This window comes from Lepus europaeus, chromosome 2 (assembly GCF_033115175.1).
Source record: "Lepus europaeus isolate LE1 chromosome 2, mLepTim1.pri, whole genome shotgun sequence".
Lineage (NCBI taxonomy): Eukaryota > Metazoa > Chordata > Mammalia > Lagomorpha > Leporidae > Lepus > Lepus europaeus.
In genome coordinates, this window is record NC_084828.1 from 70,013,675 (window position 1) to 70,038,933 (window position 25,259).

General features: G+C 46.4%; 2 protein-coding genes across 12 annotated transcripts in view; both read left to right on the plus strand.

Moving 5' to 3' along the window:
- GRAMD1C (GRAM domain containing 1C) overlaps nucleotides 1–7,941 on the plus strand; it is a 138,328-nt gene extending 130,387 nt beyond the window's left edge. For all 10 annotated transcript variants that reach the window (XM_062208302.1, XM_062208293.1, XM_062208311.1 and 7 more), the window contains 3 exons: nucleotides 666–776; nucleotides 1,000–1,105; nucleotides 6,229–7,941. In XM_062208302.1, coding sequence (XP_062064286.1) covers nucleotides 666–776; nucleotides 1,000–1,105; nucleotides 6,229–6,309 — 298 coding nt within the window. In that variant the 3' untranslated portion in view covers nucleotides 6,310–7,941. The remainder of the gene's footprint in view (nucleotides 1–665; nucleotides 777–999; nucleotides 1,106–6,228) is intronic.
- Nucleotides 7,942–8,768: 827 nt separating this feature from the next.
- Nucleotides 8,769–24,682, plus strand: ZDHHC23 (zinc finger DHHC-type palmitoyltransferase 23). Of its 2 annotated transcripts, none has more exons than XM_062208384.1 (5): nucleotides 8,769–8,851; nucleotides 9,364–9,633; nucleotides 15,143–15,853; nucleotides 18,019–18,186; nucleotides 20,111–24,682. In XM_062208384.1, the coding sequence occupies exons 2-5, from the start codon at nucleotides 9,491–9,493 to the stop codon at nucleotides 20,376–20,378; spliced, it is 1,290 nt and encodes a 429-aa protein (XP_062064368.1). In that variant the 5' UTR covers nucleotides 8,769–8,851; nucleotides 9,364–9,490; the 3' UTR covers nucleotides 20,379–24,682. The 2 variants fall into 2 exon arrangements, with proteins under 2 accessions (XP_062064368.1, XP_062064377.1); XM_062208393.1 differs by having other exon boundaries at nucleotides 20,161–24,682.
- The last annotated feature ends 577 nt before the right edge of the window (nucleotides 24,683–25,259 follow it).

Here is a 25,259-nt window from a genome sequence, read left to right on the forward strand (position 1 = left end):
TAACAGAAAAAAATAAGTAGAGAATGCCTACCCATGCACTTGTATATGTAATAATGTATTTATTCATTCACTTAAAAGGCTACTATGAAAATCAACACATTAAGTTCATGTAGCATGTAACATTTTATATATGGCACCATTAATGTATGTTTGGTATTTTATTCTTTGTCTAAGATGAGCAAAAATTTTTGCTGAATAACATTTATTTTTTGGCTTCCACTGGCAATATAAGGTACGTCATGATCTGCCTAAGATCAGCTCCATATTGATCTTCATTTCCTTTTTGAAATGCAGCATTATGGGTGTATAATAGCTTAGGTCAAAGGCACCCAAAAATAGATCCTGAAAGCTTACCTGGTGGATTTCTAAGCTAGTAGTCACACATCAATACTGCCTGGGTTCCTGGCAGAGAAGTCAGAGGCAACTCTGGCCTGTGGTTGGGGTTCTTTTGAGGATTTTTAATGTCACTCCAGGTACCTTCTGTTGTTTATCTCAATGTCAATTTAAAAGCCATTATTCCTTACAATAAAATAGGGATGACGATTAACAAGAGAATCATCTAAATGATGTACGTTTTTGAAGCTTTGCGTGTATATTCTGCATTAGCACTACTTTATGTTTGGGGAAGTGTGGAATGACCGTGTATGATTTTTTTCTCTGCCTAGTTTGCTGTTGCTAGTTTTGTTGAATGTGACACTGTTTCTGAAGCTGTCAAAGATAGAACATGCTGCTCAGTCCTTTTACCGGCTCCACCTCCAAGAAGAAAAATCTTTAAGGTAAGTTTTCCTCTGGCCCGTTTTCACCATATTATTCAATAATGCTTCAATTGCAGAAAATTTAATTCCAGCTTCAGGGATTTGGTTTGTGAACTATCCTGTACTTATAAATGGCTTGTTTCCTTTTGTGTTTTGTTTGCAAATTTATGGGGCTCTGACAATTCCTAGAAGTGAAAGATTGAAAGCTAGTCTCTTGATTTTAAAGATGGTACTTTTCTTTCAGTTTAGCCTCTGATGTAGTGTCAAGAGCAGAAAATCCTCCAAAGAACAAAGATCAAGCCCATCGTTTAAAAGGAGTGCTCAAAGACTCCATATTGATGCTTGAACAGGTAGGTACCCCTGTATTTAGTGCCTTTGTACCACAATGAGCCGGTTGCTGTGGTTTAGGGAATACCATTATTTGAAGAAAATTTCTGTATGATGTATACTACATATATAGTTGCTGTGTTACATTTTTACAAAATGGGAGCATACTATAGACACTTTTGTTTTTTCATAATACATTCCATGAATATTTTGAAGATCTTTCATGTTCATGGACTTCAAAAAATTTTTTGCCCCAGAATATTTATCTTTTATTTCCGATTTCCATTACCTTTTTGAAGTACCTTTGTATGACCTGTATGAGCTGTTCAGTCCCATGAACCAAAACTTTTCCTTTGAAAAAGATTAATATTTTCTTTATGGATATGATTCATATTTTTCAAAATTGAAAAACAGAAAATAGAAAAAAACAGTTCTATCCTTCAGAGGCAATCATTGTTAATATTTTGTTTCCCTCTCTCAATTATTTTCTTGAAAGACTGAGTTATGGAGCATTTCTTAGGATATCATGTGGGACACTGGATTACCACCTCACCTAGGCACTCCTTAGCTGCACAGTTCCTGAATAACTTTGTCCTCTCATTCTGAGCAAGGAGTTTATCTTACTCTCACCTTTCTCATTTCTCTCTTCCCATTTCCCCTTCACTTTCAACCAATAACTATGCCTTACAGAGAAGAGAAACCATCCTCTCTCCTTCCATGACAGATCCACAAACCTTCTCATCCTTATACCCTTTCTTCTTCCTCATCCTTGTTAGAAGCATTCCTCTGCCTAAAGGAGGCAAGAACCAGCACCTGTGAGTGGGAGACTCTGGCCTTCTCTCCTGTGGCTTCCCCATTTTCAGTTTCCCTTGGTTGGATCTTTACCATCAGCACATGACTCCGCCCTGTTATCTCCTATATCAACAAATCCTCATCATGTACATCCTTCTTCATCTAGCTGCCTGCCTCTACTGCTCTTCACAGCCAGGCCCTCTCAGAGTTGCTCGCTCTGGCTGTCATTGTTTTACCCTTCATAACCCACTCACTTAATATGCTTTTTGTAACAGACACATAACAAAATTGTACATATTTATGGGGTCTCATGTGCTATTTGTATACAGTTTTCACCATAAAGAAATGTTAAGTTCTTGAGGTGACAGATAATGTTTACCGTGACTGGATGTTACAACCATCCAATTTTTAAAGTTTTTATTTTCATTGAAATCATTTGTTCACATAAAGAATTACTTGTTCTACAAGGTTTAGGAAAATGCAATTCCAGTGTCCTTTTTCCCATTCCTTTCCCAAAGATAATCATATCTAACTTTCTTTAGTGTCTGGATTTCTCTGTTTTAGCCATTCTCTACTTTGATTTCCTATTATGGGAAAATAAGAATTAGATTTTCTTTCACATCTCTCCCTCCAGTATAATCCCTTCCCAATATAAATCCCTTCCATCTTCTCAGTGAATGACATAATTTTGATGAACTCAGTATTTACTTGTTTTTACTAAGGTTGCTACTCTGAGGCATAGAATAAACCATGATCAGCTTTTCTCTTCTGTGCTTTTTGTTATCCCTTGAAATTGTCTTATCGCAGTGGATCAGTTGATCGGTATTATTTATAAATGTTTCATCCTGTAGCTGTTTATCAGTCTCCTCTCAGAACCTTCATCTACTCATGTATGCTGGTGACGGAGCCTCCTGATTTGCTCCAGTCAGGCCCAGTGGTTTTCTGTGGCCCATGCACAGCTATCATCCTGGGAATTCCAATTTTCTACCTCCTATTTTCTTGTATTCCACATTTTCCTTTCTTGTTTCCTTTCTCCTTCTAATGGAGCACATGCTTGGAAAGAGACTTTAGAGGTAAATATTCAGAGTTTCAACTAAGTGAAATTTTTTATACTACCTTTTCCCTTGATTAATGCTTTTGTAGGGATGGAATTCTGGATTGGAAATAATGTTCCTTCTGAACTTTGTAGGCACTGCTTCATTTTTTTTTAAGATTATTTATTTGAAAGTCAGAGTTACAGAGAGAGGGAGAGACAGAGACAGAAAAAGTGAGACAGTGACAGAGAATCTTCCATCCTCTTTTTCATTCCCCACACGGCTGCAATGGCTAGGGCTGGGCCAGGCTGAAGCCTCGAGCCTGAAACTCCATCCATATCTCCTTTCTGAGAAGCAAGAGCCCAAGAACTGGGGTTATCTTTTGCTGCTTTCCCAGGTGCATTAGTAGGGAGCAGGATAGGAAGTGGAGCAGAAGGGACTTGACCTGGCACCCATATGGGATGCCAGCAAACCAGGCAGTGGCTTCACCCACTGCACAATGCCAGTCCTGCTCCATTGTATTTTATCTTCAGTGTTATTATGAAGAATTCTGAGTCTACTGTTTTTTTCGTGCATACTCATTTTTCATCAGGATCCTTTTCCTCCATTTACATTTCTATCTTTAGTATAAAAAGGTTTCTTTAGAGGCCTAATAGTCCTCTGTTGTCTACTTGTGTGGCTAAGAAGCTCTTAACACATGGACTGGGCTGGTGTACCTGAACTTTTCTTTTTTCTTTTTAAGATTTTATATTTATTTATTTGAGAGGTGGAGTTAAGAGCGGGAGAGACAGAGAAAAAGTTCTTCCATTTGCTGGTTCACTCTCCAAATGGCTGCAATGGCCAATCTGAAGCCAGGAGCCAAGAGCTTCTTCTGGGTTTCCCACGTGGATACAGGGGCCCAAGCACTTGGGCCATCTTCCACTGCTTTCCCAGGTCATCAGCAGGGAGCTGGATCAGAAGAGGAGCAGCTGGGACATGAACTAGCACCTATATGGGATGCCAGCGCCACAGGCAGAGGCTTAACCTACTACGCTACAACTCCAGCCTCTGACCTTTACTATAGATCTGCTGAAATGTTGGTTGAGAAATGCTGCTATCCTATCTCTAGGTCAGCTGGTCACAGGATTGGTCAGTTTCTTCAAAGGAGAATTTCCTAGTCTCCTACTTGAAGGATTAAGGGTTGGCTGCCAGCATTTTAGGAGCTGAGTAAAAAAATAGGGAAGGGGAAGGCAGGAGGACAGAAGGGATGACCTCACCGCACACTTTCTCATACGATCCCTGTTTTTTCTGAACAATGCATTGGTGTCCCTTGAGCCAGGGACCCTCAGTTTATCCTGTCCAGAAAATACAATGCCACACTTCTGCCTACACAGCAGGCGACGTCAGATGCCCAGAGTCTCGCCCAGTCCTTATTGTGGTTCCTTCCTCTTGATGCCCAGTTCTAGTGACTCCTGACCATCTGCCTGGGCCTTTTAGAGGATCCCTCAGGGTTGATGTTGGCTCTGCGCTCCCCACTGTTTAGGACTCAGCTTTCCCAGGCTTGCTAAGTCATCCAGTCGCTTTCCAGTAGGTTACACCGCTGCTGCCGCCTCCTGTGTTCTCCCCACCCTGGCGGAGTCATGTCTTTTAAAAAAAAAATCCCTTTACTTTACTTTCCGCGGGGATTCGGGGGTAAGCAAAGCTGAATGCGTGTATTTAACCTACTCATTTGCTCTTCTGTTCACTCCTGCATAGTTCTCCCCACTGGTATTATGTGAACAAAGGTTCCCAGTGACCATTCAGCCTGTAAAGATAATATACCTTGCTATAGCCTTCATCTGATGTAAGCATCTGACAGAGCTGACCACTCCTTTCTTGATATGTATCTAATCTTTCTTTACAACCATTTAAGAACCCAGTTTTATCATCATATCATTCACAAACCATAAAATTCACCCTTTTAAAGAGTTGTGAGTATATCATAAGGTTGTGCAGCCACCACCACTAATTTCAGAGCATTTTCATCATCCTGAGAGAAAGCTTGTACCCATTAGCAGCTACTCCCCAGCCCTCACTCCCTTTAACCCCAGCACCCACTAATCTACTATCCATTACTATGTGTTTGCCTGTCCTGATATTTCCTATAAATGGAATCATACAATATGTAGTGTTTTGTGACTGCCTTTTTCACTTAGAATAATGTAAAACTCCTTTTTGGCGGTCAGAACCATCTCCTGCACCTGACCTCTTCCTGGCCCATATGCCCCAGGGCTGCGTTAGATTCTCTTCCCTGTCCCACTACTTTCCCTTTTGGTGATCTCATCCACTTCCCTAACTTTAAATAACTATGGACTGTTTGTGTCTACGAGAGGGTAATTTGTAAACAGCAGCTCCAGTTCTGGAGGCTGGGAAGTTCACAACCAGGCACCAGCAGCCTTGGTGTCTGGTGAGGGTCTGTTGTTCATAGATGGCACCATCTAGGTGTTCTCCTTTGTCAGAAAGGTCAAAAGGCACAAAGGGGCCCAGCTAATTCCCTCGATCGAGTCTGTTCATCGTGAGTCTCTGCCGCCCTAAGGCCACACCTCTTAATACTGCTGCATTGGTGATTGATTTTGGAGGAGACATAAACATTCAGTCCATAGCAACTCCCAGATTCTCACCTCTCACCTTGATCTCTTCCCTGAGCTCTCCACTTGCTTTACTTGACTGCATCACCTGACGCTTGTTAGCGTCTCAAAATGAGCATATCCAAAACAGAATTCAATTTTCTTGCAGGCCAAAGATTCATTTTCTCTAGAGGATCATTTCTAGAAAATGACACTACCAGTTAGTTACTCAAGTCAAACACTTAATAAGACATCCAAATATACGTTTCCGTATGTGTTTATTTTATTTTATTGTAGTTTATCCCTCCATGGAGGAGAGTCTGTTTGGCTCACTGTTGCTTACCCAGTGCTTAGCACTCCCTGGGTGTGTATTAGAGGGGTGAAGAGGAACATGACCCTAATAGCAGGCAAAAGGTGGGCTCAGTGTAGCTGAGCTGTCTAGGGGATAGTGGGAGACCACTGCAACTTCAGACATCATTGAACAAAAGCTTTCTGCTTAGGATATTTGTGGAATGGGCCTCTTGGAAGGTAGCATATATGCAGCAGCAAGTACAAGATTCAGTCAGTGGGAGCAATCACACTAAAGGTGTGCTAAAGAGTCGGGCACTTCATAGTCAGTGTTTCACTTGGGCATCTGTAAAAGCAAAATTATATTAAATGTAATGGTAAACTTCTGGCATAAAACAATCAGTGAAATTTAAGCAATCTGATTTTGAAAATTAATTTTGTTTGCAGCTGAAGAGCTCACTTGTTATGCTTCAGAAAACTTTTGATCTACTAAAAAAGAACAAGACTGGCATGGCTGTTGAAAGCTAGTGAGCTTAAGGACTGAAACTGAGAGATACTTGCAACTAAATGAAAACATCTGGAAGACAACCAGAGGATGAAGGATCTCAACTGTCACGGGAACATTTCCATGTTTTCTCATTCTTGAGATTTCTAATATGAATATTCTTTTCATAACACTTATTTGAGAAGTAGACCATTAACTTCTTATACATATTTCTAAGCTGTGAATTTCTCCAGTGAATGGATACACATTTCTGGAACTGAATTTCTGTGATACCCAAAGAAAGTGGGGCACTCTGAATTGAGAGTACGACCTCATTTCTACAGTGAGGTTTGAAGTTTGATGTTTTCAATGTATCTGTCAGCCCAGGAATGGCTATGTGTCCAACAGGCTGCTTTCATGGTTGTATATAAGTTCAGAAGCTAAAGAAGATAATACAAGAAGAAGCCTCTAAATCATTACTAATTTTAAAGGATCCATTCCAGGTACATATCATAATATTTCTAGGTTTGTGAACTATAAGTATTACAGTGTCTTCCTTTATTTAACATGCAAACTCAGCAGCCCAACCGTTTTGGATGTGCATGTTGGTGATGGTTTTCTGAAAGGTTCTTTAGCCATGTTGTTATCTTAATGAAAGATAAACTTAATTTTTATTAAGGTAGCTATTAGGGGTGAGGTTATCTTGCCTCCAAATACACCAAAATGGGAGAAGAGTCAACTTAGGAAAAGGAAACACACAAGATACCAACGTTCAAAGCAGAGCACCGTCGTCTGAGTTTCAAAAACCCGAAGATTAGGTTAAAATCTGGGCACACGCAGACTTGAATTAAGCTTGGCTTCAGCTCACCACCTTTCACGGTAGAAGTGACTCATCTGGAAATAATACGTGCATTACTTTTCAGTAACTACGTAAGGTTCCATTCTTTACATACTCACGTGTGCAGCTTGTTTTAATTGGTAAATTATAAGCCAGACACAAATTTTAGCTCTTTAATAAAAGCTTGGGACATGTATGCTCTTTTGGCTCTTAAAGGTTTTTGGGTACATATGTTTCAATCCAGGTTTGTGAAAATAAGGACTTTGGGAACTGAATAGAAATCTGATTTTTTTTTTTTTTTCAGGATCTGGGGAATGTTCAGGATGTATTTTACTGTTTTGTCCTATTGAAGTCTTTCTCTGGAAAACACACACACATACACACACACAGTGTGTAAGTTCTTACTGTCTGAGCAACTCTTATCTTTAGTTAAATGTTTCCTTTTCTCCCAGAGTCACCAAAGCCACTGGGCATTGTTAAATTCATTTCTGAGCTGCCTGTACTGACTGGATTAGCAGGTAAATGGTTTTCTCTGGTGAATCCCATCTAATCTTTCTGGGACCCTTGCACATACCTGCGATTTTTTTTTTTTTTTTTTTAAATCGGCTGAGAGCAGGTATGACTGGATTATAAATTTGAAAGTTTCCAAGTTAAATTCACAAAAGTGATCATTAACAAACTGAGTATTTTTGATGCATCTTTAAAAGTTGTATAACATACATCAAAAACTACCCAAGTTGCTTTATAAATTAAGACTAAATACGTATGTATGCTTGCAGAATTCGATTAATAAAATTTGAATCTGCTTTGTAAATTGAATATTAAGACCCAAAATGTCTGAGCTGTAATTTTTCTTTTCTGTGTGAAAAACAAAACAAAAACTCCCCCAAACTAGAAACCTGCAATAGTGAAAACGTGTACATGAAGCTACACTTAGTAAAATTTGGTGCACAAGTAAAACCCAAAGAGGACTCTCAGGGCAATTTCAACATGCAGACCACTGAACAGAACTGCCGGAGAGGCCTGCTGGCCTGATGTCAAACACTGCTAGCCAGAAATCATGCCAACCAACCACCTGGCTAACCTGGCGCATCTGGGAGCCGCGGCGGGCCTTTAAGGGGAGGTCAGCGAATTTGGGGGAGGTACCTCGCTCACATTTCGCTGTGGGGCGCCCCCTCAACGCCTGCTGCGGGCGTCGAAGGAGAGCTGGCCCACCACGCTCTCACGTAGCTCGGAAATCCTCCGGATTCCTGGCTTTCCCGAATTTCCGTCTCCGCACCTCGCCCGCACCCCGAGGGCTCCCGAGGCTGCCCCGCCCACGTGCTTCCCGCAGGCACCAGCGGGGGCCGGGCGGCCGCCGGGGCGAGGAACCAGCCTCGCGCCCGCCGCCGGGGGCAGCCCCGGGGAGCCGGCCCTCCGGCCCTCCGGTCCTCCCGGCGCCAGGGCCGCGGGCGGGAGGAGGGGCCTCGGCCGCGGGCTCCGCGGGGCGGCGGGCGGTGCACGTGCGGGCGGGCGGGGATCCCCGGCGCCGGAGGCGGGGCACCCGGAAGCGCGCGCGGACCTGCCGCGCCGAGCCCGGACGGCCGGGGGTGGAGAGGGCGGCGGCGACCGCGCTGGGGAGCGGGCTGTGCTCACAGGTGGGCGGCTGAGCGGGACCGGCAGACGGGGCCGCGCTCTCCGGCGGGGCCGACCGCCTCCGCTCGGTCTCCGCCTCTCCGGCTGCAGCCACACCTCCGTCGGGAGAGCAGGTAACTTCCCTCCCAAGGTCATTCTCCGGGCGGGGCGGGGCTCGAGGCCCGCCCACGTCCTCCCGATTGGCGGGGGGCGGCCGAGGCGCGCCCGGTGCGCAGTCGAAGCGGCAGGGCTGGACGGCGATCTTGGGCGCTGCGCGCGGGTGCCGGTGGCGTTCCCGGAGCCGGGCTGCTGGGTCTAGCAGCCAGGCGCGTCCGCCGGTGTCCGCGGGCGTAAGGTTCGCTTCTGCCTGCAGCCCCAAGGGGTGAGTTTCCACCAGCTCCCAGCCTTGGGGCGGGGACCGCTTGGCCCTCCCCGGTGCGCACCCGCAGGTGAACGCAGCCGCCCGCGCTCCGGCTGTCCCGGGCCGCGTGGTCGGTCGTCGCCATGGGAACGGCGTGTGCCCTGGCTGGGAGGGGGCAGAGAAGGCAGCTGTGAGCCCCCCAGAGCCCTGGGCGCCCCTGCCTGGCCGAGCGGAGCAACGAAAGCCGGTGACAGCGGGCTTCCTTCTCGTTTTTTGGTTGCTTAGGCGTTGGCGGATACTCAGAGGCGTGGATGTGTTTACAAGATGTGAGTTGTGTTCTTTCCACCTTCACCTTCTGAGGGCTTCTTACGCCTCGGGGTGACAGGTGCCAGTCACCGCACAGAAGGGCAGTATGAAGCCAGTGAAGAAAAGGAAAACCGAAGAAGCTGAGTTGGAGCCCCTGTGCTGCTGCGAGTACATAGATCGAAATGGGGAAAAGAACCACATGGCTGCTTGTTTGTGTGACTGCCAGGATCTGGACGAAGGGTGTGATAGGTAAGAATCCGAGGTCTCGCGTTGCCGACCCCACTGCGTTCCCCTTAGCCTTGCAGAACGCGAGCATTTGCTTTTGGTTTCCATTGCCAATGGTCTAAAATTGAGAGTTGTTTTTTCAGTGTTGAGGGTGAGGCTGTTGTAAAGATGTATCACGCAGTAGTGCACAACTGTGTGCCCGGCTGGTTTACTAGAACATTATCGTTTTATGTTTAAAGAGAGGAGATGTTGGAGAAAACGAGCAGGTAAAGGGATATTACGGATGCTAAATGATTACAAATAAATAAATGAAATGTGAGGCGGCAGAATCTGTGTTGAAAATGAACATATTTGTTCCAGAAAGTTCCTACATTTTCGGTGGTCTCTCACCGGAGATGACTTGGGACTGGGTTGCACCCTGGGGGTTGAAAGGTCATTTTCCTGGCGTTTGGTAGGAGGCCTGCCCCCGGGTTGTGGGAAGAGAGGCTGGCCAGAGGCATGTACTTCCCTGGTGTGGGCAGCAGCAGTGGCTTGACTGAGGATATTGTACTTCATTCACCTTTATCTTCACCGGTTCTCAGTGAGGGAAATTACTATCCAAAACATTTTCAACATCATTCTTTCATACAAAGAATTTTGTACCCAAAACAACTGTAACCTTGCTTTTACCCATTTTCTAAGTAATTATATATTTTAAATGTGTTGTCGTTTGGAAAGTGTGATGTGGGAATAATAGGTATATTGGGAACTCCATTTGCCATTAGTAATTACTTCTGGTTAACAAGGAGTCCTTCTGTGTGCAAATTGCTGACTTGGAGCTGGCTGTGTTGGCTAGGCCTGAAAAGCATGTGCAGGGGACCACTGCAGGCTAGTATCTACCTTGACTCCTAAGGACCCATAACCCTGTTTCAGTTCTTCCTTGACAGTGCCTGCAGCCATTTTTTACAGGTGTCTACATACAGGCTCTTTAGTCTAAAATGCATACTGGGGAAAATGGAGCACTTCGCATTAATGAAGGAGAAATGCTGCTGTTTCCATCACTGCCATCACACAAGACTGCAGCTCTTCCATTAACCTTGCTGACTCTTCCTTCCTCCTGGCCTTGGAGACCTGGGCTGTCCTGGGACTTCTGTCCTGTGCGCTCTCGCAGCCCTTCTGCGGAGATGGGCTTCCAGGCTTCCACTGAGCGCTGCTGCACTGTGTGACTCCTGCGTAGTCTTCTCGCCCTCACCAAGTTCCAGTCCTACTGTAAAAAAACTGTCTTTCTTTCCCCTCTGTGTTTCCTTTGGAGCCTTAGTTCATCCAGGTTGCCAAAATACCTCAGACTGAGTAATTTATAAACAACATAAGTTACTCGTCGTTCCGGAGGCTAGGAAGTGCTAGCCCGATGCAGTGTCAGGGGTGAGCCCGCTTCCTGTCAGCTTCTTGTGTGGCACCCTCACCTGGCAGGAGGGGCGAATGAGCCCCTGTGAGCTTTGGGATGGGCACTGTTCACACCCAGGGGGGCCCTGTCCAATGATTAAGATGCCGCCTGGGACACCCGCATCCCATAATGGAGAGCCTGGGTTTGAGTCCTGGCTCCACTTCCAATTTCATCTTCCTGCTAATGCACACCTTGGGAGACAGTGGTGATGGCTCAAGTATTTGTTTACTTCCACTTATGTTGGATACCTGGATGGAGTTCCCAGCTCCTGGCTTTGGTCTGGCCCCAGTCCCAGCTGCTGCAGGCATTTGGGAAATGGAATAGTGGATGGAAGATCTCTGTTGCTGTCTTTTCCCCACCCTGTTATTAAAAAGGAGGGCTCTACCCTCAATGTGCCTCCTGAAGACACTCAATGCTAATTACTTAGGGCCGGCACCGTGGCTCAGCAGGTTAATCCTCTGCCTGTGGCGCTGGCGTCCCATATGGGAGCCAGTTCTAGTCCCAGCTGCCCCTCTTCCAATCCAGCTCTCTGCTACGGCCTGGGAAAGCAGTAAAGATGGTCCAAGTCCTTGGGCCCCTGCACTCGCATGGGAAACTGGGAAGAAGCTCCTGGCTTCAGATCGGCGCAGCTCCAGCCGTTGCGGCCAATTGGGGAGTGAACCATCGGATGGAAGACCTCTCTCTCTCTCTCTCTCTCTCTGCCTCTCCTCTCTCTGTGTAACTCTGACTTTCAAATAAATAAATAAATCTTTTAAAAAATACTAATTACTTAGTACTGGGGATTAGGACTCAACATATGAATTTTTTTTTTTTAAGATTTTATTTATTTATTTGAGAGGTAGAGTTACAGACCAGAGGGAGAGACAGAGAGAGAAGTCTTCCATCCACTGATTCACTCCCCAGATGGCCGCAACGGCCGGAGCTGTGCTGATCTGAAGCCAGAAGCCAGGTGCTTCCTCCCGGTCTCCCATGCGGGTAGGGGCCCAAGGACTTGGGCCATTTTCCACTGCTTTCCCAGGCCACAGCAAAGAGCTGGATCAGAAGAGGAGCAGCCGGGACTAGAACCGGCGCCCATATGGGATGCTGGTGCTGGAGGCGGAAGATTAACCCACTGTGCCATGGCGCCGGCCCCTAGGAGTCAACATATGAATTTGGGGGATGCAGATATTCAGACCCTACCAGTTTACTGCTGTTCTCTACCCTTGCCCCCCAAGTTCATGTTCTTCTCACATGCACAATATATTCATTTCATCCCCATAGCCCAGTTAGTCTTAACTTGTTCTGGCATGAACTCAGAAGCTGCAAAATCCACAGTGTACAAATTAGGTGTGGGAGAGACTCAAGTTCTGCTCCTTTGCTGAGGCAAATTCCCCTCCAGCTGTGAGCTTGTGAAATGAAACATTATGTGTTTCCAAGATACAATAGTGGGACATGCATAGAATTGACATTCCCATTCCAAAAGTGAAAAATAGGAAACAAGGGGCAGGCATTGTGGAGCAATGGGTTAAACCACCACATCCCATATCAGTAATTCCATAGCAGAGTGCTGGTTCGAGTCTCGGTTGCTCTTCTGATTCAGCTTCTTGTCAATGTGCCTGGGAAGGCAAGAGAAAATGGCTCAAGTACTTGGGCTCCTGCCACCTGCATGAGAGACCCTGGTATAGTTCTTGGTCCTGGCTTGAGGCCATCTGGGGAGTGAACTAGCAGATAGAAGATTTCTCTCTATCTCTTTCCTCCTAAGTCTCACTCTCTGCTTTTCAAAAACAAATAGATCTTTTAAAAAAAAAAAAAAAAAAAGGAAAGAATTACTGACAAGTCCCAGAAAAGCAAACAGTATTAAGACTTGAAAATAATCTTCTTTGACAAGATATTCCTCCTTCTGGACACATGGGGATGGGCGCCTATGGCTGCAGGTATCCCTGCTCTGCGGGCACACCCCACACTGCAGCTTCCATTGGTTTAAGTCAGAGGTCTAAGCTCTTCCAGCTTGGAGTTGCACCCTGGTGGCTCTGTCAGCCTAGAGTCTTAGGGAGAGCCCTGCCCATACTTCTCTGTTAGGTACTGACTCAGTGGGGGCTCTCTATGGTGATGCCATCCCCAGGGTTTCACTGGGCATGGTGGGGGCTTTCGTGGTCAGCCTTGGCCTCAGGCTGTCTGGGGTATCTTTTGACATGGAGGAAGTAGCCTTGCCTCTCCAGCTCTTTGACACTTCAAATGCCTGCAAAGTTGGCACCGTCTAGATGCTGCCCAGATTGACGACCTTTGCCCTTTGGAGGGTGGCCACTGCTGCCCGCAGCACACCTGGGTCCACTGGAGCCATAGCCCAGATCCCTATGCAGCGCTGCAACAGTGTGAGTGGAGCAGAGCCTCGAGGTGGTGCTGGGCAGCGAGCCCTGGGCCCACAGTGCCCTGACCCATGTTACGAAACCCTTCTATCCCAAGGGCTCTGGCACACCAGGCTTGCGATGGGAGTGACAGCCCCAAGGGTCTCCAACACGCACCCAGGGTCATTCTTCCATTGTCTTGATGAGGTGCACAGGGCTGATCCATGGGGATCTCCACACTCCCCAACTTGGTGGTCTCTCAAAACACACCTTCTCATTTGTTTCAATATGGACAAGACTAGAGAGCTTTGAGTTCTCCAAACTTCTAATTGTTTCCCTTTGATTATAAATTGTTTCTCTTCCTATTTTACCATAAGCATTCATGAGAAGCCTTGTGGTAGCACAAACATGTAGAGATTTCTTCTGCCAAATATGAGCAGTCTCATTGCTCCGGAGCTCTGGCTTCCGTTACATGCCCAGGACACAAACACACTCCAGCCCAGCTTTTTGCCGCTGTTTAACAAGGATTGCCTTTCCTTCGGTTTCTGATAACACGTTGCTTATTTCTGTCTGAGACCTCATCAGAATGGCCTTTTCCATCCTTGTGTCTACTAACCTTCCGTTCATGGCCTCGTAGTTCATCCCTACGAGGGGGATGTAGCTCTTTTCTTCTGAGCCCTAACCAGAATCGTGCTGGCTAGTTCAGTTACAGTAAGTTGGGCTTTTGCTATCATGTGCTTCAAACCCTTACTCTTTACCCATCCCCCAGCTCCAAAGCTGCCAGTGGCCCACTTCGGGGTGCCAGTGTCTGTCTTAGTCGGGACTACTGTGTTCTGGAGGCTGAGAAGTCTAAGGTCAAACATGCAGTTTCAGTGCCTGGGGGAGGCGTGCTCTCTGCTTCATCCATGGCACCTCATGCTGCCCCTCACAAGGCAGAAGGGAAGAATTAGCTTCCCTGGGCCTCTTTCATAAGGGCACCAGTCAGATCCGTGGGGCTTCCCTCATGACCCAACACCTCCGGAAGGGCCCACCTCTCAGCCCTCTTGCACTTGGGGATTAGCTTTTGATACATGAATGGAGGTAGTGAGGCTCACACGTAAGGACCACGGCACAGATTAAGTGTGCGAAAAAGCTAGCAGATACCCTCCGTTCAGCTGGCCCAGTCATCTCTTACACCAGTCTGCTCTGTATCCTTCCTTAGAAGAATGATTTTCTGCCTGGGCCTCGAGCAGGTTTTGTGCTGCACAGCTTTCTTTCTGTTGGCACGCACGCTGAAGTGCTGGCTGGCCGGCCATCAGCATCTGGGCTGAGCACGCTGTCTCCACAGAGGCCCCTGTAGGGACCCCCGCCCAGAAGTGTTCACTCTCCCGAGCCCTCTGGGACGTCTGCTATCGTGAGGAGCTCACTGGAGACCTGTGCCTGCCTGGTCACTTTCCTGGGGATTCTTGAGTTCTGGTGTGGCCTTTACAACTAGGTCGTGAGTGGTACTGAGGCGCTCATGACTGCCCCGCCCAGCCCGAAGGGTCTGCCTGAGGATGAGTATGTAGCCGGGGATGTGTTTACTGGAGAGATAATCTGGACTGTTACATTTCTGCACCTTAGCTTCTTGTCCCTGTGTATAAATAACGACACATGAACCTGGAGAGCTCATGTTTAATAGTAAGGAAGTCGAATGCTTTGGCCTCTGATGTCTTTTATTACTCATCCCGCTGTTTGGCATTCAGCGTTCTGTGGTTTTTAATTCAACAGATATAAAGTGGCTTCTCTGTGTGCTCTTTCTGAGTAGATGGATGACGTGTAAATCCGTGCGGCCGGAGACCTGTGAGAGAATCATGGACACGATTTCTGATCGCCTCCGGATTCCTTGGCTTAGGGGAGCCAAGAGAGTCAACGTCAGCCTCGTCCCGCCGCTCGTGCTGCTGCCCGTCTTCCTTCACGTGGCTTCCTGGCACTTCCTCCTGGGCGCGGTGGTCCTGACCTCACTCCCTGTGCTGGCACTGTGGTACTACTACCTCACTCACAGAAGGAAAGAACAGACGCTGTTTTTCCTGAGCCTTGGACTGTTCTCGCTGGGCTACATGTACTACGTGTTCCTGCAGGAAGTGGTCCCCAAAGGGCGTGTGGGGCCCACCCAGCTGGCCGTGCTCACCTGCGGCTTATTTCTGATACTCTTAGCCCTGTACAGAGCCAAGAAGAACCCGGGCTACCTCAGCAACCCAGCAGGCAGCGACAGGTCGCCAAGCAGCAGCCACACCGAAGGCCTGCTGAGAAAAGGGCTGGAGAAGACCAAAGGGTTTCCTGGCGCGGAGACGGCGGGCGGCCTCAACAATCGCACCCCAAAGGAAGACCTTAAGGGCTCCCCCAGGATGCAGGCTGGGAGCCCCACCAAGCCGAAGGAGGACTGGTGTGCCAAGTGTCAGCTGGTGCGGCCGGCACGGGCGTGGCACTGCCGGATCTGTGGCCTCTGTGTGCGGAGGATGGATCATCACTGTGTCTGGTATGTGGGGGCAGGCGGGAGGCCCGGATGGTGGGAACCCCTGTGCACGGCGCCAGGCGGGCCTGAGCCTCCTCTGTGCCGTCCTCACATTCCCGTCCTTCCCGGCTTTACACCTTGCGGATATTTGTGGGCTGTCACAATGTTCCCACTTAGTCATCAGGTTTTCCACTTTCACAGATTCAGTTCCTTCAGTCACTCCTGGAGGAGCATAACCGAAAAGGTTGGATTTTTTTTTCTTTCAATTTTCTTCTGAACTGCTCTTCATTGATTTTCTTCTTTCTAATAGAGAAGAAGCTATAGTTGAATGATTTTTTAAAAATGTTTATTTTCATCTACTTGAAAGGCAGAGCTAGAGAGAGACCTGCCATCTGCTGGTTCATTCTCCAGAAGCCCTCAGCAGCCAGGGCTGGGTTAGGCTGAAGGCAGGAGCCAACAACTCCATCTGGTCTCCCACGTAGGTGACAGGGGCCCACGCACTTGAGCTGACGTCACCTGCTGCCTCCCAGGATGCATTAGCAGGAAGCTGGATTGGATGTGGAGTAGCCGGGCTCAAACCAGGCCCTCCCATGTGGGATGCAGGCATCCCAAGTGGCAACAGCACCACAGTGACGGTTTTGTTTTTTTTTTAAAGGATTTATCAGAATCAGTATAGGCATAGTTCCCTGTGCTCCTCCTTTTGAACACAGAGCTAAAGAAAGTGTTCTCTTATTTTTAAGTGACTCTTCTGTCCTCTTGTGTGTGACCTATCTGTAACCCTTTCAGTGCTACCACTAATTTGCAATCAACGTTATCGAGTTGAGGCCCCATGAGGTAATTTTCTGGTTTGTTATCTGCAGAGAGATGGGCTTCTTTTGTACCTTCCAGCTGGCCAGTACCAATGAAGACCTGTGAGGCCCATAAGCTGTCAAGTGCAACATGTAGAGAATGTTGGGCTTTAGGGAGTGCGTGTAATTGAAAGGGAGGGCAGTTATTCAGATGTGGCTGCTGTAGGTAGCACGCTCGCAGCCTTATTGCTCGTAAGGCAGTCTGATCCATGAATTCGTGCGTTTTGTGTCTAGAGTTGGATCATGTAGCATACCTCCCCCTCAAAAGGGGGTGTGAGGATGCAGGAAGGCGGCTGGGCACTGGAGCAGACTTAGGTTCACAGCTCAAGTAGAGAGACATCACTTTCCTAGGACTTTGTCTTGAGCAGCGAACAGGTGTTTCTGTGTCTTCATTGCTAGGGGTGCATACGTGTGTACACATGGATGTGTACTGGCTGTTTGCAGATGGTCTTGGACATCTCCTGGGGCCACCGGCACAGCCCCATGTGCAGCGGGCAGGAGGGCCTGCCTGTACCACAAATTGCCACGATACAGATTTGTACCTGTTAAGTAGCCTGCATATTTGTTCTGTACCCCACACGATGGTTCTAACTTCTTTTAATCTTTTTATTACTCTCTGTACACCACAAGCATGTTTTCCATAGTGTATAGTAATTCTGATTAACCAGTCTTTTAAAATTTTATTCACTCGAAAGACAGAGTTCTCCCCTCTGCTGGTTCATTACTCAAATGGCCACAACAGCCAAGGCTGGGCCGGGCCAAAGCCAAGAGCCTGGGATTCAATCCAGGTTTCCAAAGGAGGGAAGCGGAAGAGGAACCCCAGTATGGGAGCCTTCACCTGCGGCCTCTTGGGGCACACGTTAGCAGGAAGCTGGAACTGGAAGTAGGGCCAGGATGTGAATCTAGGTATTCCGGTCACAGAATGCAAGCATCCGTGTGGCAGCTTGCCCACTGTGCCAAAAGCCCGTCCCCAATTTAGCATTTGTAAGTTTTCATAACTTACTTATCTCCCTTTGTTTATCATGGTGATGATAATGCCAACTTTCTTCATAGCTAAGTGATACACTTCGCTTAGTAGTGATGAAGATTGGTTAGCCACTTTCTGCTTTTTACTTCATCTTGTTCTTAAACTAATGACGTAATTCCACTTTGCAAAGAGTAGAGAATATAAGACAGTGTCCCTAAGTTGGCAAGGTTTTTAACTCCCTAATGTTGAAAAAACAGAGACCTTTTTAATAACTGAAATTCACACTTGCCCTGTTTTGAACTTTGTTTTTTATGTGAATTGCATTGAGAACTCTTTAAAACATGTATTTTTTTTTTCTCCTGTGCTGTTTTGAGGATAAATAGCTGCGTTGGAGAATCAAATCATCAAGCATTTATACTTGCCCTTTTGATCTTCTTGCTCACCTCGGTGTACGGGATCACGCTGACCCTGGATACCATTTGTAGAGATAGAAGTGTCTTCACAGCTCTCTTCTACTGTCCTGGAGTTTATGCAAATTACAGGTGAGTTATGGATACCACAGAAGAGAACCACGGGGGAAGTAATGGATGTTGCCATTAACAGGGGCTGATAACTTGGCTGCCAGGTGAGGCAAAATGTAGCACAGGCCTGGGTACCCCTGAAACTGCCAATAAAATAGTGCGATGGCTATGTGCATTTCCTAGGGTGATGTCAGACGCATCACTGACCTTCAAATAGTCAAGCGCCAGTGCTGTACACACAGGCCCAGACTAATTCAGGGCTCCAGCATCCAGTGACCCTTCCCACGGCCAGTAGAACTGAAACAGTAGTAAAAACTCACGTCCCAGGCTCTCCATGTGTCCTGTTCTGTCATTAGCACCAGGAAACTCCTCCCACTTTATTGCTGCTTTCTGGTGATTTTTTTAGCCCAATAATAATTGAGTGCTGCCAACCCCTTTGGGGAGGGCTCTGCTTCTCTCCAACCTGCTTTTTCTTCCTAATCTCTCTTGGTTTGTTCTGTTCTACTTTTTTTTTTTTTTTTTTTAAACAACCTCTCCTGATTACTGTACTATCCAGGTCACAGTTTCCTTGGGCACTGTTGGGTGGGGCCCCGTTTATGGCCAACGCTAGGGATCTGCAGCGTCAGCCCCCACTGCCCCTGCCTGCCCACATCTGGCTTCTTCCTCCACCATATTTGTGGTGTCTGTGGTTTCTTTCTTTTCATTCCTTGTTTTCAGAGGAACGCTTGCTCTTTGTCACCAGTGTCTCAGGAGGGCATGTGTTTCCCATCTCTATCAATCCATCCTGGATGAGCATTTGTGGGCGTGGTTGGAAGGGCCGGCCCTTCTCCTCAGGGTGTCTTTGCTGAGGTTGGGGAGGATGAGCGTCCTAAGCGGAGCAGCACACCTCTGGGTCCTGGGGGGCGGCAGGAAGGAGCTGAGGGCATGGGCCTGCTGTGGCCTGCCCCTACTCCGTGTGGGTGACTCATGGCGCCTTGTCTTTCTGATGAGGTCCTTGGATTTCATCATCACCAAGACATCTTTCAGCTTCACACATGAAGATTCGGAGTGAATGTATTTCCAACTCACTCTGTTTTTTTAGATATTTTATTTCAGAATACCTTTTATGAAACTAAAATTGTGAGGTGGTAATACAATGAGTTTCCCATATACCCCTCACCTCATTTCCTATTAACATCTCATTGTCTCTGTGACAATTGAGAAAGCACACCCAGCTTCCACTTGGTTTTGTTTTTTTTTTTTCAATCCAAAAGTCTTATATTTTTCAAAGCCTCTCCAACCCACTCTTGATTGGTGAATGTTTGAATGGACATGATCCACTGGCAGATGCCAGTTGGCAGCCCCTCCCCCATAGTCTCACTAGTGAGCCTGGAAGGAGCTTTCCTGTCCTGGGCCAGGGTTCGGCTTTAGGAGCTGAATTGTGAATGCTACTGTGCCCCACGTCTGTACAGGTGAGTAAGGGGCTGCTGGAAGGTGGGGCTGTCATCTTAGTGTTCTCATCAGCACTGGACTGCAGAGAGAATGGAGAACTGCAGCCCTGCCCCCAGGGGTCCACCTCCGGCTTCCAGGAGGAAGCTCACAGTGTCGCCTGGAGCCCTTGTCTTCTCATGAGTTAGTTGGCTCCAGTTCAGGGACTGTGCATTCAGTCAGCCCACGGGCGTTGAACACCATTCCTTCAGGCCCTGTGCTAGTTGTGTGCAAGACACAAAATGCCAAAAACAGCTGTTGCTGTTCTAGTATAACATGGTAGACAAAGGCACTGAGGATCACCAGGTACAATAGAACACGTTAATTCTCATCTTTAAGCTGGCTCTTGATGTTTGGAGGACTGGGGGAGGTGCCAGAGTCCTTAGTGATGAGTAGAACGTGTGTAAAATGTTGGAGTGGCAGCAGCTGTCCGTGTGTGACACAGATGGCAACCCTGACCGGCCTGTCCCCCTCCCAGCTCGGCTCTGTCCTTCACCTGCGTGTGGTACTCTGTGATCATCACAGCAGGCATGGCCTACATCTTCCTGATCCAGCTGATCAACATCAGCTACAACGTGACCGAGAGGGAGGTCCAGCAGGCTCTGCGGCAGAAGACTGGGCGGCGGCTCCTCTGTGGACTCATCGTGGACACAGGCCAGTACAATCGGGGCTTCCTGCGGAACTGGCACCAGTTCTCCACGCTGGGCACACGCGCGTTCCACCACCCTGCTGAGGACATTGTCTGAAGTGCCTTCTGTCCGCCTCTGAGGGATGGCTCTGCCCTCTGCCTCCCTTGCATTTCACACGTCCGTGTCTTCGTGGCATGTTCACGTGTAGCCTTGATTTCCTAAAGGCATTCCGGGGCCATGCTCAGGTTTAGAGACTGGACTGGGGCGAAGTTAGTTTTGCCAACTTCACAACTTGTGAGATTTTTATTTTGAAGCAGTAAAAGTAGAGCCATTCTTTTCCAGTCACCTTAGGAATTGACTTTGGTCACCAGAAGTTGAAAAGGATGTGGATTGCTAATGCACAAATTGATTGAAGCAACTCCCGTCCATTAATGGGGGGGTGAAGAGTTTTGGATTAGGGTAGTTTCTAGTCGCTCTTTCAATCTTAATAGCCATGTGACCATTAGTTGAGTCACTTTCCCAAGTCTCAGGTTCATCCGTAAGGTGGGGTACCCACGGCTGCCCTGGCTACCTCACAGAGCCATTGTGAGGGTCACATGAGGGACGAGAGGTGTGGAGAGCACTGGAAGCAACTGAAGCCCCTGGAGGCATGAAGTGGTACTGGCAGAATGCCAAGACGGAAGCCAGTGGAAGTGGGCGATGAGTTTTCAGTAATGCCGTGCAGTTACAGGAGCTTCTGAAGCACTGGACGGTAACTGCCCGAGCGGGGGAGAGGACCAGATGGGTTGCTGCCAGTCATCTGACCTTGAAAGGCAGTTGATAGCAGTTGTAAAGGTAATTGTTACTGGCGTAATGTACAGTGGGCATGAGTTCAGGCAATGAGTTCTTATTTTTTTTTTACATATTCCATTTGGATTTACTAGAAGTAACTCCAGTAAGCATTAATGTTCTTTTCCTTTCCACGTTTCACCTGCTAAGGTGCTAGCACATTTGTGACGGTGGCTGGAAGAGGAGAATGGACACTCCTTGGCAACACTTCACTTTCTTGCCTGGGTAGGGAGGCTAATTAACATCAAGGGCTTGATTTTTTTTTTTTTTTTGGTTCATGTAAGTATTTCAAATGTTATCATTTTATAGCACTAAATTACAAAAATCAGTCTTCTGGCATTCACATTGTTCTGGCATGCACTTTCTTTGAGTTGACTGACATCTTTCTACTCAATTTGTACATTACTTCTCATTCACCCTTCCTTAAGTAGAAGTATCTCACTAGGAGAGAAACAACAGGGTATATGTGCTTTCTGCTAATAGGACTATAATTCTTCCCTCACTTTTCCCAAAAATAAGAAGTGATTTCCTTAATCATATCTCAAAACTGAAAATATATCAAAGATTAAATATTTATATGGAATAGGTCATTCTGCCATAGAATCAAGATGAGGGAATTTCTCATGGGGAAAATACCCTCTGGGAACATCTGGTTTTATTCCTGTACTGTTGTGCAATCCCAAAGATAACTCAGTCTTAAGTTTGCCTTGGTTTGATACAGGGAAGAGAGTGCTCACTTTAGGAATGTTGAGAGGAAACAGCGCTCCTTCTTGCAGTTCTGCCCTCTGCAGCCAGCACTGGCCCTGGTCTTTCCAGTCATTGGGCTGGCTGTAAGACAGTTGAAACGTGTTTAATCAGGCTCATCCTTGCTCTCTCCAGAGACGATACTTAATGAACGAGAGGCTCCGTAGTCCAGGGCGGTGAGCCACAATGCAAGCCTGGGATGTTAGCCGACACTGTGGTTTCTACGGTGATGTCCTCTTTCTGGTCCACAGCCAGCATTGAAGTTGGATTGAATATAACTAGTTTCTTTCTGTATAGGTGTTAGATAAGAGAGATCGTAAGCATGTCAGGGACAGCATATGTGGGCAGAAATTGGTAGTTGTCACATCTCTTGAATGTCAGCTGTGTAGCCAACACTGATTGAATTGCAATTGATAACAAAAATATATAGGAACGTTAGTATAGGCAGTAATTTTAGCTTGCTACATCTTTAACAGCAATCAAAATAGAGTGTGATGAAGGTAGGTAGTACATAAAGACCAGAGTCATTTGGGAGAATAGGGATGATCACCATCTTTTTAACAGCTTACTGTTATGTGATTGCCTGGTTGAGGCAACTCATTTTCCTTCACTTGGCTAGGACTCCTTGTATATATTTCTGGCTTATTGGAACTATGATGCTTACTTTACATTCCTTGAGAACACAGATTACAGTTTTGAACCTGGCAAAAGGTCAGTGGTTTGTGGGGTGAAAGCTTTCGGAAATGCTTGTACGGCAGGCAACAGCAAACAAGGGGCTGTGTGTGAGCAGTGCTTCCGTAGGATCTGGAACATCCCTGGACTGTATCCCTAGATTTCTGAGCCTTTTTGTGCTGTGGAACTATTTGAGGGATTTCGTTAAAGGCCTTGATTGTCTCCAAATTGCAGAGGAATTTATTGTGGCAATCTTTGCAAGGACAAGACCTCTTAATGAATACGTTCCGGAGTGACGGCAGCAGTGCAGAATGCTCTGTGAACCTGTAAACCAGCAGTGTCTCGGCCAGAGGATCAAGCCCCTTGGACGTGATTTTCAACAAGCAGGTCTCTTCTCCCACACTACATCCTCAGCATCTGTTAAACACTGTGAATGTGAAGCTGCTTAATAAACTGCCTGTTACGTTCTGAGCACTCACATGATCACAGTGCTGGGGAAGAGGAGTGGGTCTGTTTGAGAGAGTCAACGTAAGTATGTGGGCACATCAAAAAGCTCATGGAAAATGGACGTAAAGGTTTATTTTAGTGCAAAAATTGAAACTCAGTTTTTTTCATAATTCACATTTTTCATGAACTTTCTGAAGACTCTTCCTGTTTAAGGATTAGGATTGCATGAAAGGAGGAAGTTCTTTGATATTTTCTTCTGATACCCACAGAGCACTTTGGTGGGTCTGGCTGGGCCCTCCTGAGATGAACCAGTCATTAACACCTCTTTGGTAGGTTACCAGAGTTACCTTCAGTGTGTTTTTGGGACAACTGCTGCTTATTCACTTAGGCCACACGTGCTTGTGTTTAGGATACTGTAAATTTTTGCTTTCCAAATAGTGTTTGCCTTTAGTGAATGAACTAATTGTTGTCTTCCACTGTACCATCTGCCTAGCAGAAAGACTGCTACAAAGTTTCTCAGTAGTCCTTGGTACTTTGAATAGTCTTGGCAAGAGAAATTTTCTATACTGGATCTTCCACTGCCAGAAAACACAATGCCAGTAAGACTCTACATAATATTGACCATCTGCTTAACAGACTATTTCTGTGGACACTAGCTTTGTGTTATAAAGCTCGACTAATGTAAGCAAAAACATGACATCTGGAAGCACAGTTTTAACCAGGATGTGTAAAAATTTACTTTTTTTTTTTTTTTTTTTTTGAGGTTTAGGGATCTCTTTAAACTAGGTAACAAGTAGTTTACGACTTAACTCCATTTTAGCCATACGTTTGTGTCCTGCGTTTTGAAAAGGAGAATTTTCTCAAACAAGCAGTGGATGATAGGAGACTTTTTCTTGAGGCAATTGTTTGGGAATCTGGTTTTTTCAGCCACAACCTGACAAGTGTGCCATTTTAAATTAGATAGTACAGCCTATGCAGGGGAGAGTGAGAGCCATGCTAACCCCGATACCAAATTCATGTTGCAGTGTTTGTGAGCATTGGCTCTGCTTTGCAGAATCTGCTGAGTTTAATCCTGTTGCTGAGTGACAATAGTCCACACTGGAGCTGGCGCTAATAGCAGCAGCAGCCAAAGACAGTGTGGTTAAGGGGGACTTTCGTGTGTTGGAGGCAGAGTTGGGCTTTTGACTCCTTGGTGCTCCAACCCTCTGGGTGGCACCTTTTATTCCACAGATGCATTGTATAAAACACAGAGCTTCAAACCAAGCTGTCTGGTCTAGTTACTGATGCTACTAAACTCTGGTCTGTCTTCAGGTGAGGCCACAGACAAGATAGCACAGCACAGAGCTTGAAAGCTCAGCTCCTGACCTGCTGGTCCAGGTGATGGTTTGAGTTCTTAGTGCTTTTGAGCCTTTTCAGTTGATGAGATCTCTGGGTCTTATGTTAGACCAGAAATACTTATTATCTGGAAGCCCAGGAACACTTATTTACTATTAAATTCAACATTTAGCATAACTGGCCCCGGGGAACATGAAAAGGGATATCTGAAGCCAACTCTGGAGGCTGGGGGGCTAAACATTTTGCACTGTTTTTATACTTGTTTTCAGATCCTCTTATCACCTCAGATGCAGACACAGGCCTTTTAAATGAAGATTTTGCAAATTACTGCCAATTGTGTAAAATGATGTCCTGTGACCAAGTTGTTTAAATGGAAAATAAAGTGCTTTCTTTAAAGAAAATATTTGGTGTGTCTCTTGAATTCTTGCTTTAAGAAAGCCCTGCATTGTAGCTGTGCTGCCTCTTTGGCTATACAGATGTCCTCTTTCTATGGCCCTGGCCCTGGCCCTGACCCTCAGCTGTCATTTTCCTGTTGGTTATCTTTCCAGTTTGGGAAGTCAGGGATACTGCCTGTTTGGGCATTAAGTTAACAGTAACATTTCAAGCTTCATCATGGTCCAGCGAGAAACAACATCAAAATAATCTTCCTTTTATCTCTTTAGAAGGTTCTATACGTAGGTAGGAAGCCTCGCTGGCCAAATCAGAATATGGACTGCTAAAGACTAAATTTCTAGTTGGTACTTGATATCAGGCAAAAAGAAAAGAACACTTAAGCTTTATGGCACCTGTTTAGCCCCCTGGTATATTCATTTAATGGATTTATCCTTCTTTATTTATAGGCTTGGTATTAAAATGAAGTTGGAATTTGGTTTCTGAGTGTTCGTATCAGCCAATATCCAGCATCTAAGTGTACCACTGCTAGGTATGGATAGTTGAGTTAGATGGAAAGAGATTAAGTATGAGTTCCTTTTA